This window comes from Eschrichtius robustus, chromosome 10, assembly GCF_028021215.1.
Source record: "Eschrichtius robustus isolate mEscRob2 chromosome 10, mEscRob2.pri, whole genome shotgun sequence".
Lineage (NCBI taxonomy): Eukaryota > Metazoa > Chordata > Mammalia > Artiodactyla > Eschrichtiidae > Eschrichtius > Eschrichtius robustus.
The window spans coordinates 106,466,950-106,482,652 of record NC_090833.1 but is presented as its reverse complement, the minus strand read 5'-3'; the positions used below and the strand labels follow the sequence as shown (position 1 = coordinate 106,482,652).

The 15,703-nt window shown below is 42.7% G+C and overlaps 1 protein-coding gene across 2 annotated transcripts in view; it reads right to left on the bottom strand.

Annotated features, from left to right (window-relative positions):
* Positions 1-3,948: 3,948 nt before the first annotated feature.
* DOCK5 (dedicator of cytokinesis 5) overlaps positions 3,949-15,703 on the bottom strand; it is a 215,571-nt gene continuing 203,816 nt past the window's right edge. For both annotated transcript variants that reach the window (XM_068552741.1, XM_068552742.1), the window contains 4 exons: positions 7,446-7,614; positions 6,628-6,766; positions 5,562-5,665; positions 3,949-4,968 (listed from right to left, as the gene is read on the bottom strand). In XM_068552741.1, coding sequence (XP_068408842.1) covers positions 4,864-4,968; positions 5,562-5,665; positions 6,628-6,766; positions 7,446-7,614 — 517 coding nt within the window. In that variant the 3' untranslated portion in view covers positions 3,949-4,863. The remainder of the gene's footprint in view (positions 4,969-5,561; positions 5,666-6,627; positions 6,767-7,445; positions 7,615-15,703) is intronic.

Sequence of the window (15,703 nt, the reverse complement as noted above, 5' to 3'; positions counted from 1 at the left end):
GATGCCAAGGGATGAATGGGGTGTGGGTGGAGGTGAACTAAAAACCAAATAGTTTGCAGTTCTTATTGCTTCCAGGCAAAGATGACTCTATGATCTCACAGAACAAGTTTAAACAAATAGGACCAGTAATGAAATGAGACCAGAAGAGATGGGTGGGTGTGATGTGTCAATAAGGAAAAGTCCAGGAATGAGTTCATTTCACTAATATAAGGGTAATAACTAAATACACAATAAACTTTAAAATACAGTTCCATTTTTAATTTAAAAAATAAATAACAGCAAATGTGAACAAAATTGTTCTACTTCAACGCACATCTTCTTAACTCTTCATGTTTGAAACCCGACTAGTTTACAAAATCAAGGCAACTGAGCTTTTGACCAAGTTTGGGTGAACAACTCACAAAATTTCACTACTGGGTGAATCTGGGCAGCATATAAAGGAGACGAGCCTTGGCTGGATTGCAGGAATCAGCCTGAAGTCATCAACTTGAAAGGAAAACTTTTTCCTTTTGTAGATTAGAACTGATGCTTCCATTCTCAACCCACCCAAGGAGCAACTTACCTTTTCCAATTAAATTTTACAACCCTACTTAGTCATGGAGTATGGACCTAAAAGCCTTTGAAGAGAAGGTTAGTTTTCTTCTGACTCTCTTTTTCATTCACTTAGAATAAAAGCTAGGGCTGAAAGGATTCTAAAAATCATGTAACCTCAAATATATATGATTTCATGAGGAAACTGAGGTCCAGGGACTGATTACCAATTGACCTGCCAAAAGGTACACCCTTCACTGTCTTGTTTTGTGTTGATGGTGGGGTTTTTCTCCCCTTTTCATTATAGCTGAGAAGTGAGAGGAAGGGAAGTACATATTGAAGGGCCTTCTAAATACCTTTTATAAAATGACAGCATGGACACGAGGGAAACTTCTGTGGGGTGGGAGTAGCCTGTGCATCTGAGAGGTGGTGACATGGGTAGACACTACTGTAAAAGTGCATCCACTTGTACACTAAGATTTGTGCCCTTAACTGTATGTAAGTTATGTCTTAATTTTTTTTTTTTTTTTGGCTGTGCCGTGTGGCTTGTGGGATCTTAGTTCCCCGACCAGGGATCGAACCTGTGCCCCCTGCAGTGGAAGCACGGAGTCTTAACCACTGGACCACCAGAGAAGTCCCAGTTATGTCTTAATTTTAAAACAAGAAATCACCCCACGATCTGGGGGCAAGCAGAGGGGCAGGACCCTTGAAGCTTGGGAAGAGTTAGCAGAGAGACTGTCATCTCAGATCCTGCTTTATCGCTGGTTTTGTCTTAGGGATCTGAGGGTGGCAGTTGTTTTTAAGGGGTCTCTCTGACAGGGGAAAATGACTGTAATTCTGGAATCAAGGCGTGAAGGTGGAGGAGGGGGGGGGAACCCATGGCCCAGGAGCCTGATTTAGGGTTTCCCTTTCCTCTAACCCCACTCTCTTGCCAATCCCACGGCACACCGCAGTCCTTATATCGCGGGGCTGTTCCCTTAGAACACACTGGATCGCCACAGCCTGGGGGTCTAGGAAGGTGTCTGGCATTCAGTAAGAGCTTAATATATGTTGAATGAAAACAATTCTTGAAAAAAAAAACTCTCAAAGCAAGACAAGTCACCAGGACAGAGTGAGAGGGAAAAAAAGGATTAAAAAAAAAAAAATCCCATAAACCAACATCCACAAAGGTTGTGACAATTTGGGGGTTACAACCAAGGTCTTTCAATACTTCACAGTTCTTATCAAGGAATATAAAGACCAGTTGTTTATTTTTTTGTGCCCTGCCCATCATCTCTCCTACATTTAAGGTAATCCTAAGGCATTTCTTTGCAGTTTTCCTCTTTGACTTCAGGACAGACATTCCTTAGGATCTTTTGTCAAATATAACTCTTTCTGACCTAATATAGTTTCCCAAGGAGATGAACTGTCCAATGTCCCCTGTGACCTACTATTCACAGCGTTACCTGGAATCCTTTGTATTCAGGCAGGAGAGATCTAGGATTTCCATGGATGTGGAAAGGGAAGCCTATGGGAAAATGTTACGTTAAAAAAGGGAAGAGGGGCTTCCCTGGTGGCGCAGCGGTTGAGAATCTGCCTGCCAATGCAGGGGACACGGGTTCGCGCCCTGGTCTGGGAAGATCCCACATGCCGCGGAGCAACTGGGCCCGTGAGCCACAACTACTGAGCCTGCGCGTCTGGAGCCTGTGCTCCGCAACAAGAGAGGCCGCGATAGTGAGAGGCCCGCGCACCGCGATGAAGAGTGGCCCCCACTTGCCGCAACTGGAGAAAGCCCGCGCACAGAAACGAAGACCCAAGATAGCAATCAATCAATCAGTCAATAAATAAATCTTAAAAAAAAAAAAAAAAAAAAAAAGGGAAGATATTTGGGCACCGGTGTATCCGATGTCCCCAGCCTCTGACCAAAGACCAGGCTCACAACTCATCCCTACAGCTCGGAAGGGACAGGCTTCAGGTTTGTTTCTTCTGTGACCTGGTTTACGTCCTTCTAGTTTAACGGCAGCCTGGAAAGCAGGGTGAAGCCCACGAATCCCCTCCAGCCAGTCTGCCCAGCAACTTCTCAGAAGCTGTTCCAGGCACCACGTCAGCCCTGCAGACTCTGTCCCTTCCTGCTCGTTTCTTGCCACTTAAAATCCCCTCCAGGTCTTTTCTTTGGGGCGGGGGGGGGGGGGGGGAGGGGCAAGCTGCACGGCATATGGGATCTTAGTTCCCCGACCAGGGATCGAACCCACACCCCCTGCACTGGAAGCATGGAGTCTTAACCACTGGAGTGGCAGGGAAGTTCCCCCCCCCCACTCCAGGTCTTATTAATACTCTGTCTCTAGTCATACCTGATTATATAAGAGGCCACCTTTTGGAAAGGGGCCGTTGTGTACAGAACTAACCTGCACCCACCTTCCAAATTATCTTTGGAAAAAAAAAAAAAAAAAAGGAACATCAATCATGCTCGCGGAGAGTTCCAGATCTTACCCAGGCCCAGCAGAGACAAGAAAGGCACATTTCGTGAGGACTTACTTCACGTATTCGGTCTCACTTGAACCCCAAGGCAGCTTGCATGGTAGGGGTGGTCCCCATTTTGAAAGGTGAAGACATGAAAACTCAAGACAATTTCAAATAATTTGAGGGAGTTTGCAAAGCTGAGAGAGGACAGAGCTGGGTTGATTCAAACCCCAACGGGTTACTTCCAGAGCCTGGGTTTCTTCCCATTTCATCACACTGCAGGTGCTCCTGCGTGGAGCCAAGGAAAGAACGCAGCACTTTTAAATATGCACACTCATTTCTTGAGTAACCATGGACACATCTCAGAGGTTTTTACTTCCCTGACCCTGTGATGAATTCACATGGCTCTCCTAAAAGGGGTGAAACAGACACACGAAGATGCAGGCAAGCAAACCCAAATTCTCAGAGGTGAAATCTCTCTCTTTCTTGTCTACCTCGAAGGAAAGGGGACCTGGCCAGGCTGTGGAAGAGCCCCCCGTGAGCATACCTACAGGTTGACCCAGGGCATCCACAGTCAAAACGGTTTCTACTTGCCATAAACACCCAAACAGTATAGAAATATCTGGGACATTTCCACTGTTGTTCCAACTAGGGGTAGGGATTGAAGAATTTGTCAGGGTTGTCTTCTAGAGATGTTATCTAGGTATAACCTCAATGAGCAAGCTGGGTTATTAGAAAGAATCTGTAGTAGGATTTTCTGTGTTTAGCCTCAATTTCCTTATCTACAAAATGAGGGGGGGGAGGGTGTCTGTATGAGCTTTAAGGCCCTTCCAGCTCAAAAGGTCTTTAACTTTGTGTGGCTGTTTGTGTATCTGGTGGTAATATTTGATTATCTGAAGCACCCACTTTTTCTTCTGAAAAGAGGACTGACATGAGTACCATGAACATGTCATCAAATTAATTCCACAATCAAGAGGAATAAATAATCAAAGCGAGATATTGCACTGTATTCTCCAGGGTAAAATCAGGTTGCAGACAGGGGCTGCTGAGCCATTCCAATGGGATCTGGAAGAGAAGCAGTTCGATCCGGACTTCTAGGTCCCTTATATCCAGTGATTTGAGCTCAGAGGAGGTAACAGGACAAGAAACTGTGTGCAAAAGACAGCCTCAGGAGTCCATGGTAGGAAGGAGCGACTGCCTTGCAGTTAGGACCATTAGTCGGGAGTGTGAGTGAACTCCTGGCGCGGGGCGGGGGGAAGGAGGGCAGCTTTTCCATGTCACAGGTGGGTGGGGGGACACAGGTGCTCAGGGCTCACGACCGAGTCCATGTTCTTTCGATAATGAGAGCCATCCACACTTGAAAGCAGCCAATCTCCATCAAAAAGAGGTTCTTTTCCACAGAGGAGACACAGGAGACCTCAGAAAGATAGATGATTCCGGCCACCAAAGTACTTGATGTTGGTCTCTTCCAATATGTTGTATGGGACAAGGTATGTCCACGTGAGAAAACTACGTCTTAAGCACAGCTTTTCAGAAGCAAAGCAAGAAATTCCTCCAAGGAATAGGTTACTGGGGTTTTCCCACCACCACTGAAGAACTTATCCAGGCTTTCGTGGACCCCAGTGGCACTGTGCTGGAGGCTGAAATGTAATGATGGTGAGGGAGAAACACAGGGCACGGCCGATTCCGGGATTCCTCATGGACTGGAGGAGATATGGCGTGGCCTCGGGCATCGATCAAAGAGAAGCTTTCCAAAGAATGAAACCAGTTTTGAGCTGGTGAACCTCAATCCCAGATGAGGAGAGGAAGGCAGCAGGGGACCCAGGCAATGAGGACACTGCCTCCCCGAGGCCAGCTCCCAGGCACCAGAGTTCCAGAGGGAGGACGAGATCCTTACTGGGATCCAGGTTCAGAAGAAAGGATGCCTGACTTCCGAGCTTTTGGAGGTGGAGGGGGCGGGGCTTTGGCTTCTCTCCGGACAGGCAGTGGGGCTGCAATCTGGTGGAGCAGACATACGAAAGGAGAGATGAGTCCTACCATTCTCCCTAATTCTGCCTTCTACTCCACATTTCCGACATTCTGCGTTAGCTTCTCACTGATCTGAGTTTCTCTACACAGCCTTTGCAAGGTGAAAAGGGAAATTAGACTGATTTAATCTCCCCCTTTCCCTTGCATTAATCAGATATACACTAACACTGCTATATCCCCAATACTTGGCGTATATATAGTAGGGACTCAATAAATTTGTGTTGAATGAATGAAGGAAACCCATCGGAGGCCCCTTCCAGAATGACTGTCACTCACTCAGAAGAAGTAAACTCCTCAGGTGTGAACGAGAACTCACTTCTTTTTCACCCCCCACCCCGGGGCCCAGGGTGAGGTACCTTCAATCTGATGAAAGGTCTCCTTGCATACTGTTCCTTCCCATTGAAAATTCCCCTCTCTTTATGGTTTCAGGAATGAACCAAGAATCGATTAGAGGGACAAATTGATGGGAAAACCTGCCTCTTAAAAATCTTGGGAAATCCAATGCTGCATTCCCATGAGTGCTGGGCTCTCTCTGGCCTCAGCGTCTGCCGTCACCCCCCTACCTCTGTGGAGTTCCTCCGGCTGCTCTCGTAGGGCTTGCTTTTGGGGGGAGGGGGAGGTGGGACCGCAGCCATCATCAGCCCGTCTGTCTCCAAAGATGGGGAGCCTAGAAAGGACACAAAGTAGATGAAGGCAGAGAGAAAAATTCACCAAGGGATCTCATGACACTTCTGCTGGCCACGGTAACACCTAAACCCACCTGGTCAAGCAAATCGCTACGGTCGCATTCTACAGTTTCTGTGGACAGAATGAAGAAGACCTCCTACGCCTTGGGACAGATGTAGCACCTTTCATTTAACTGAAGGCTTCACCAGAAGTTCTTAAGCAAAAATCTCACTTTTTTTGTTGAAGGTTTTTACTCTTAAGCTGAAGATGAGAATATTTTCTAGAACTTAGGGTATTACTTTGTTCTCCGATATATCCCAAGTGCTTAGAAAAAGCATCTATCACATACTAGGTAGTCAATAAATATTGGTTGAATTGAACTGTCATAGTTTTATCATTTAAAGGGTGCAATATCCACTTCCTCCAGGAAAACTTGTCTGATTATCTCCGACACTCGGCTGACTACTGTGTCCCATCTGATGTGAAGATTTACCCCTCCATCATTCCTTTGTACTAAGCGGTCCTTGTGATTCTTCTCAGGCTCTGTGTATTGCTGAGTCCCCAAGCCTGACTGTAAGTAATATATGGAATGGGTCTATTTCTTGTCCTTATTTTGGACCCTTCTCCATATCAAGTACACAGCTATCTGCCCAATAGTTCCAAAGTTACTCACTTCCGGTCTAGTCCTATTCCAGATCTACCTCATTTATACCATCACAGTTGGAAAAGGGGCAGTGAAACCCTGTGGCTCCCTGTGTAGAAAACTTTAATGAGTCTCAGCAACCTAAGGATTCCTTGCCAAACCCTAATCTAATTGCATTATACCCACTACCACTGAATTGAACCTACTTGACGATAATCTCATACACCTTGTGGCTATCTTGGTTAAAAATGGCCCCGATTCATAAACATACACCGTCCTCTAGTAAAATGAATAGAAGGGGTCTCTACAGGAAGACTTACTCAGGGTCCTGGTCGCTTTAGGAGTGAGCGGGGGTGGGCTCAGGGGTGTTGACTGAGGCGGGGAAGAGCCATGAAACGGTGTCAGCCGATTGTCCGACAGCTGGAGACTCTTTGGCCTTTGTGCTTTTCTGGTTGGGCTCTAGCAGCGGGGGTGGGGAGAAACACAGCAAAACGTTCTCACAGTGAGGCACGCTGGGCTCATCCATGCTCAGAACAACCTCATCAGCAGAGCAGAAACTGTTAAAGGGCAAAATTCCAGGAGCCCTTTCTAAGCTTACCGCACTGGCACGCTGGGGGCACCAGGGCAGAGACACCAACAGGGAATCACCGGACCATAGACTATTTTCTGGCCGGCCACAGACTTGATTTTAACCACAGTTGGACTGTGCCATTTAGGTTGGAGATGAGCCACCCTGATTCTCAGGGAGAGCTGGTCCTGCCACACATAACAACTTGATGTGGCTTACGGAAGAATCAAGAACCTTTTATTTTTTTAAGTTAAAAGAAGGGAAGTGACGATGTTTGGATGGAGTCATGGACCACAGTGGCGAGAATCACAGCTCCAACCATTAATCCACATGTTTATACTGTGGGCAAATCTTGCACCATTATGGATTTAGAGACTCCGATCTCTGTACGTGTTTTTCTTAGCACCATCTGAGATCTGACCCTACCCCAGGCTGCTGCGTCCTGAGAAACCCCGCTAGGTTTCTGTCTGGTGACTCACAGCTGTGAAGTACATGGTGAAATGCCTGGCTCCAGGGAAAGCAAAGGCAAACTGACAAATCTATGCTGTTTGTCTGTTTGTTTGTTTTTACCATCACATCAGGTTCTGATGCTTTCTCTGCGATGACCTGGGACTTGCTGAGACTCCAGTCTTTTCTCTTGAACTTGCTCATCCGGTTCTCACTGTCCTCTTTGAGGGACAGATCTTCTACTCTGGCCCCTGAAGAGGCCCTGCGCTCCAAAAGGGGCTCCAGGATGGACCTATCAGGGGTGGGGGAGGGAAGGATTGGGAGTTTGGGGTTAGTAGAGGCAAACTAGTAAATATAGGATAGATAAACAACAAAGTTCTACTGTAGAGCACAGGGAACTATATTCAATATCCTGGGATAAACCATAATGGAAAAGAATATGAAAAAGAATACATATATGTATAACTGAGTCACTTTGTTATACAGCAGAAATTAACACAACATTGTAAGTCAACTATACTTCAATAAATTTTTTGAAAAAAGGATTGACCTATCAGTCATGAACAAGGACAAAGTCAGAAAACACTGATCACCTGACAGTCAAAACTGATATATGTACAACTGATTCACTTTGCTGTAGACCTGAAACTAACACAACATTGTAAATCAAGTATACCCCAATAAAAATGAAAACAAACAAACAAACAAACAAAAAACTGACTCCAAAAAGACCAGGGGATATGACTCCACAGCCAAACCTTGACCTGTGGCATTGTTCTCAGGCTGTAATCTGAATTTCCAACCGCCAATTGAATATCTCAAGGTCTACGTGTACAGAAATGAGGCCGTCCAAGTACGGAAAGAAAATACTAGTGAATATTTATCTTATCTCAGGAAGACAAGGTCTTATTAAACTTAGAGGTAAAGACAGAGTTCACACAGTAAAAGATGAATAGGCAGCTTTATGTAGTGGATAATAGCACATTCTCTGGAGCCCTACAGCCTGGGTTCAAATCCTACCTACACTGACTTGCTGGGTGACCTTGGGCAGATAACCTTTTCATACCTCAGTTTCCTTATATGTGAAATGGGGATAATAATAGTACCTACCTCATAGGGTGATTACAGAATGCTTACAACAGTGCCTAGCATATAGGAGTACTCCTCAAATGTTTTTTAATTACAGTGATAGATTTTCAAGCACCACAGTGAAAATGGATTCATTCAAGAACCATAATTAGATGTTAATACATAGAGGAGAAGAGTTTGATAAGAAACAGGAGAGTCTCAAAATATCTCCCCATAAATTGCTTATTAATTACAAAGGGAAAAATAGTAAGTACTATTTTAAAAATAGAAAAGAAAATGGACCAAATCTTAACCACAGGATCAATTAAATCACTAATAAGGGACAAATGGGTAATGTGCTTCCAGATACGATACGTGAAAAGAACATATCACACAGAAATGTATCACCTGAATCCTAAGCACGAGGAAACATCAAACAAACCCATAAGAAAAAAAATTCTATAAAATAAGTGGCCCATAATCTTCAAAAATGTCATTATGAAAGACAAGGAAAGGCTAAGGAAATGATTTCAAATTAAAGAATAGAGAGACATGGCTAAATACAATATGTGATCCTGATTGGATCCTGTACCAGAAATTGCTATAAGACGTTACTGGGACAACTGACAAAACTGGAATATGGGTTGTAGCTTTAAGTATTGGGTCAATGTCACATTTCCTGAATGTATAGGCAGTACTGAATGTAGTACGTGGTTACAATATGACAATCTGCTTGCTCCATAGCCATGGTGTATGCAGTCCACTCTCAAATGGTAGACTGGGGGTTGGGGGCAGAGACAGAGAGGAATGATGTGGCAAAATGTAAAAACAAGGGGGGGAGGGGTTAAAAACCTATCTTTGTGATGTACAGATTGCTTATAGCTTCTAAATGGGTATTTAATCAGTTCTGGTTTAATTAAAAATTGGTAGATTTTACTCCATAAAAATGAAAAGTTTGGAGGGGTAGGTCGGCAGAGCACAGAGGATTTTTAGGGCCGTGAAATTATTCTATATGATACTACAATGGTGAATATATTTATCAAAACTCACAATGTACAACACCACGAGTGAACCCTAACGTAAACTATGGACTTTGGATGATTGTGATGTGTCAATGTAGGTTCATCAAGTGTAACAAATGTATCGCTCTGGTGCTGGATGCTTACGGTAGGGGAGGCTGGGCGTGTCCAGGGCAGAGGTACACGGGAACTCTCGGTACTTTCTGCTCATTCTTGCTGTGAACCTAAAGCTGCTCTAAAAAATAAAGCCTATTTTTATTTTTTTTTAGAAAAAGCTTTGATATGAAATAAGACAACAGAAAAACAGCTATCAGCTTTTAGTATTTAAAAATTAAAAGCTTCTGTTCAGCAGAAAGCATCATTCGTAAACTAAAACTATTTGCTGTACATACATTAGATGGCAAATATCATTAATGTATAAGAAACTTTTACAAATCAAAAAGAAAAAAATATGAGTAGCTCAATTTTTACAAACTGTCGAAGGAGATAAACAGGTATTTCACGAAAAAAGAAATCCAAATAATTTTTTAAAAACTTAGTATCACTAATTATTAAATATGTAAATATTAAAATGAGATCACTGGAAGGGGCAGACTTTTTTTTTTACATTTTATTGTGGAAAATTTCGAACATTAAAAAGTGGAGAGGGCTTCCCTGGTGGCGCAGTGGTTGAGAATCTGCCTGCCAATGCAGGGGACACGGGTTCAAGCCCTGGTCTGGGAGGATCCCACATGCCGCGGAGCAACTAGGCCCGTGAGCCACAATTGCTGAGCCTGCGCGTCTGGAGCCTGTGCTCCGCAACAAGAGAGGCCGCGATAGTGAGAAGGCCTGCGCACCGCGATGAAGAGTGGCCCTCACTTGCCGCAACTAGAGGAAGCCCTCGCACAGAAACGAAGACCGAACACAGCCATACATAAATAAATAAATTAATTAATTAAAAAAAAAAAAAAAAAAAAAAGTGGAGAGAATATAATAAACTTTTTTTTTTTTTTGGCTGCGCTGTGTGCCATGCAGGATTTTAGTTCCCCGACCAGGGATCGAACCTGCGCCTCTTGCAGTGGAAGCACGGAGTCCTAACCACTGGACCGCCAGGGAAGTCCCCGAGAGAATATTATAAATCTTATGTGTACATTACTCAGCATCAACAGTGATCAACTCATGGCCAATCTTATTTCTTATATCCATCCAGTCATAGCCCTCTGGGTTATTTGGAAGTAATTCCTAGATATCACATCTCATCTATAAATATTTTGGTTCATATCTCTACAAGGCAAGGATTCGTCTTCATAACAAAACTACACTCCCATCATCATTCCTAAAAAAGTGAATAATTCTCTAATTTCATCAAACATCCAGTCAGTGTTCAAATTTCCTGTCTCATATTTTTTTTGGCAAGGGATTTGTGTGAATCGGGATCTAAAGAAGATTCACTCATTGTATTTGGCTGATATACTTCTTAAGTCATTTTAAGCTTTTTAATACTTTAGGTCTCACTTTCTACAAAATATTTTGCCCTCTTCAGTGAAGATACAGGATGAGAAAGTACCAGGGAAGTCTGGTTAAAGAACCACTGGAGTCACAATGGAAGATGCTTCTACACTACAATTCTTCTTCTTTTTTATTTCAAATTATTCTCTCCTTTTCTGAATCATCTTTTATTATTATTATTATTATTTTTTAAAGATTACATGCATGGAGGATTAACCAAGATGGCGGAGTAGAAGGACGTGCTCTCACTCCTTCTTGCGAGAGCACCAGAATCACAACTGGCTGCTGGACAATCATCGACAGGAAGACACTGGAACTCACCAAGGAGGATACCCCACGTCCAAGGACAGAGGAGAAGCCACAGTGAGACGGTAGGAGGGGCGCAATCAGAGTAAAATCGAATCCCATAACTGCTGGGTGGGTGACTCACAGACTGGCGAACACTTATACCACAGAGGTCCACCCACTGGAGTGAAGCTTCTGAGCCCCACGTCAGGCTTCCCAACCTGGGGGTCCGGCAACGGGAGGAGGAACTCCTAGAGAATCAGACTTTGAAGCCTAGTGGGAATTGATTGCAGGACTTTGACAGGACTGGGGGAAACAGAGACCCCACTCTTGGAGGGCACACACAAAGTAGTGTGCGCATCGGGACCCAGGGGAAGGAGCAGTGACCCTGGGGGAGACTGAACCAGACCTACCTGCTGGTGTTGGGGGGTCTCCTGCAGAGGCGGGGGGTGGCTCTGTTTCACCGTGGGGACAAGGACACTGGCAGCGGAGGTTCTGGGAAGTGCTCCTTGGCGTGAGCCCTCCCAGAGTCTGCCATTAACCCCATCAAAGAGCCCAGGTAGGCTCCAGTGTTGGGTTGCCTCAGGCAAAACAACCAACAGGGAGGGAACCCAGCCCCACCCATCAACAGTCAAGTGGATTAAAGTGTTACGGAGCTCTGTCCGCCACAGCAACAGTCAGCTCTACCTACCACCAGAGCCTCCCATCAAGTCTCTTAGATAGCCTCAACCACCAGAGGAGAGACAGCAGAAGCAAGAAAAACTACAATCCTGCAGCCTGTGGACCAAAACCCACAGTTACACAAAGATAGACAAGATGAAAAGGCAGAGGGCTATATATCAGATGAAGGAACAAGAAAAAACCCCAGAAAAACTACTACTAAATGAAGTGGAGATAGGCAACCTTCCAGAAAAAGAATTCAGAATAATGATAGTGAAGATGATCCAGGACCTCGGAACAAGAATGGAGGCAAAGATTGAGAAGATGCAAGAAATGATTAACAAAGACCTAGAAGAATTAAAGAACAAACAAACAGAGATGACCAATACAATAACTGAAATGAAAACTACACTAGAAGGAATCAATAGCAGAATAACTGAGGCAGAAGAACGGATAAGTGACCTGGAAGACAGAATGGTGGAATTCACTGCTGCGGAACAGACTAAAGAAAAAAGAATGAAAAGAAATGAAGACAGCCTAAGAGACCTCTGGGACAACATTAAACGCAACAACATTCGCATTATAGGGGTCCCAGAAGGAGAAGAGAGAGAGAAAGGACCAGAGAAAATATTTGAAGAGATTATAGTCGAAAACTTCCCTAACACGGGAAAGGAAATAGCCACCCAAGTCCAGGAAGCGCAGAGAGTCCCATACAGGATAAACCCAAGGAGAAACACGCCGAGACACATAGTAATCAAAATGGCAAAAATTAAAGACAAAGAAAAATTATTGAAAGCAGCAAGGGAAAAACGACAAATAACATACAAGGGAACTCCCATAAGGTTAACAGCTGATTTCTCAGCAGAAACTCTACAAGCCAGAAGGGAGTGGCATGATATGCTTAAAGTGATGAAATGGAAGAACCTACAACCAAGATTACTCTACCCGGCAAGGATCTCATTTAAATTTGATGGAGAAATCAAAAGCTTTACAGACAAGCAAAAGCTACGAGAATTCAGCACCACCAAACCAGCTCTACAACAAATGCTAAAGGAACTTCTCTAAGTGGGAAACACAAGAGAAGAAAAGGACCTACAAAAACAAACCCAAAACAATTAAGAAAATGGTCATAGGAACATACATATCGATAATTACCTTAAACGTGAATGGATTAAATGCTCCAACCAAAAGACACAGGCTTGCCGAATGGATACGAAAACAAGACCCATATATATGCTGTCTACAAGAGACCCACTTTAGACCTAGGGACACATACAGACTGAAAGTGAGGGGATGGAAAAAGATATTCCATGCAAATGGAAATCAAAAGAAAGCTGGAGTAGCTATACTCATATCAGATAAAATAGACTTTAAAGTAAAGAATGTTACAAGAGACAAGGAAGGACACTACATAATGATCAAGGGATCAATCCAAGAAGAAGATATAACAATTATAAATATATATGCACCCAACATAGGAGCACCTCAATACATAAGGCAACTGCTAACAGCCATAAAAGAGGAAATTGACAGTAACACAATCATAGTGGGGGACTTTAACACCTCACTTACACCAATGGACAGATCATCCAAAATGAAAATAAATAAGGGAACAGAAGCTTTAAATGACACAATAGACCAGATAGATTTAATTGATATTTATAGGACATTCCATCCAAAAACAGCAGATTACACGTTCTTCTCAAGTGCACACAGAACATTCTCCAGGATAGATCACATCTTGGGTCACAAATCAAGCCTCAGTAAATTTAAGAAAATTGAAATCATATCAAGCATCTTTTCTGACCACAATGCTATGAGATTAGAAATGAATTACAGGGAAAAAAACGTAAAAAAGACAAACACATGGAGGCTAAACAATACGTTACGAAATAACCAAGAGATCACTGAAGAAATCAAAGAAGAAATAAAAAAATACCTAGAGACAAATGACAATGAAAACACGACGACCCAAAACCTATGGGATGCAGCAAAAGCAGTTCTAAGAGGGAAGTTTATAGCTATACAAGCCTACCTAAAGAAACAAGAAAAATCTCAAGTAAACAATCTAACCTTACACCTAAAGAAACTAGAGAAAGAAGAACAAACAAAACCCAAAGTTAGCAGAAGGAAAGAAATCATAAGGATCAGAGCAGAAATAAATGAAATAGAAACAAAGAAAACAATAGCAAAGATCAATAAAACTAAAAGCTGGTTCTTTGAGAAGATAAACAAAATTGATAAACCATTAGCCAGACTCATCAAGAAAAAGAGGGAGAGGACTCAAATCAATAAAATCAGAAAAAAGGAGAAGTTACAACAGACACTGCAGAAATACAAAGCATCCTAAGAGACTACTACAAGCAACTTTATGCCAATAAAATGGACAACCTGGAAGAAATGGACAAATTCTTAGAAAGGTATAACCTTCCAAGACTGAACCAGGAAGAAACAGAAAATATGAACAGACCAATTACAAGCAATGAAATTGAAACTGTGATTAAAAATCTTCCAACAAACAAAAGTCCAGGACCAGATGGCTTCACAGGTGAATTCTATCAAACATTTAGAGAAGAGCTAACACCTATCCTTCTCAAACTCTTCCAAAAAATTGCAGAGGAAGGAACACTCCCAAACTCATTCTATGAGGCCACCATCACCCTGATACCAAAACCAGACAAAGACACTACAAAGAAAGAAAATTACAGACCGATATCACTGATGAATATAGATGCAAAAATCCTCAACAAAATACTAGCAAACAGAATCCAACAACACATTAAAAGGATCATACACCACGATCAAGTGGGATTTATCCCAGGGATGCAAGGATTCTTCAATATACGCAAATCAATCAATGTGATACACCATATTAACAAATTGAAGAAGAAAAACCATATGATCATCTTAATAGATGCAGAAAAAGCTTTTGACAAAATTCAACACCCATTTATGATAAAAACTCTCCAGAAAGTGGGCATAGAGGGAACCTACCTCAACATAATAAAGGCCATATATGACAAACCCACAGCAAACATCGTTCTCAATGGTGAAAAACTGAAAGCATTTCCTCTAAGATCAGGAACAAGAGAAGGATGTCCACTCTCACCACTATTATTCAACATAGTTCTGGAAGTCTTAGCCACGGCAATCAGAGAAGAAAAAGAAATAAAAGGAATACAAATTGGAAAAGAAGAAGTAAAACTGTCACTGTTTGCGGATGACATGATATTATACATAGAGAATCCTAAAACTGCCACCAGAAAACTGCTAGAGCTAATTAATGAAAATGGTAAAGTTGCAGGATCCAAAATTAATGCACAGAAATCTCTTGCATTCCTATACACTAATGATGAAAAATCTGAAAGAGAAATTATGGAAACACTCCCATTTACCATTGCAACAAAAAGAATAAAATACCTAGGAATAAACCTACCTAGGGAGACAAAAGACCTGTATGCAGAAAACTATAAGACACTGATGAAAGAAATTAAAGATGATACCAACAGATGGAGAGATATACCATGTTCTTGGATTGGAAGAATCAACATTGTGAAAATGACTATACTACCCAAAGCAATCTACGGATTCAATGCAATCCCTATCAAATTACCAATGGCATTTTTTACGGAACTAGAACAAATCATCTTAAAATTTGTATGGAGACACAAAAGACCCCGAATAGCCAAAGCAGTCTTGAGGGAAAAAAACGGAGCTGGAGGAATCAGACTCCCTGACTTCAGACTATACTACAAAGCTACAGTAATCAAGACAATATGGTACTGGCACAAAAACAGAAACATAGATCAATGGAACAAGATAGAAAGCCCAGAGATAAACCCACGCACCTATGCTCAACTA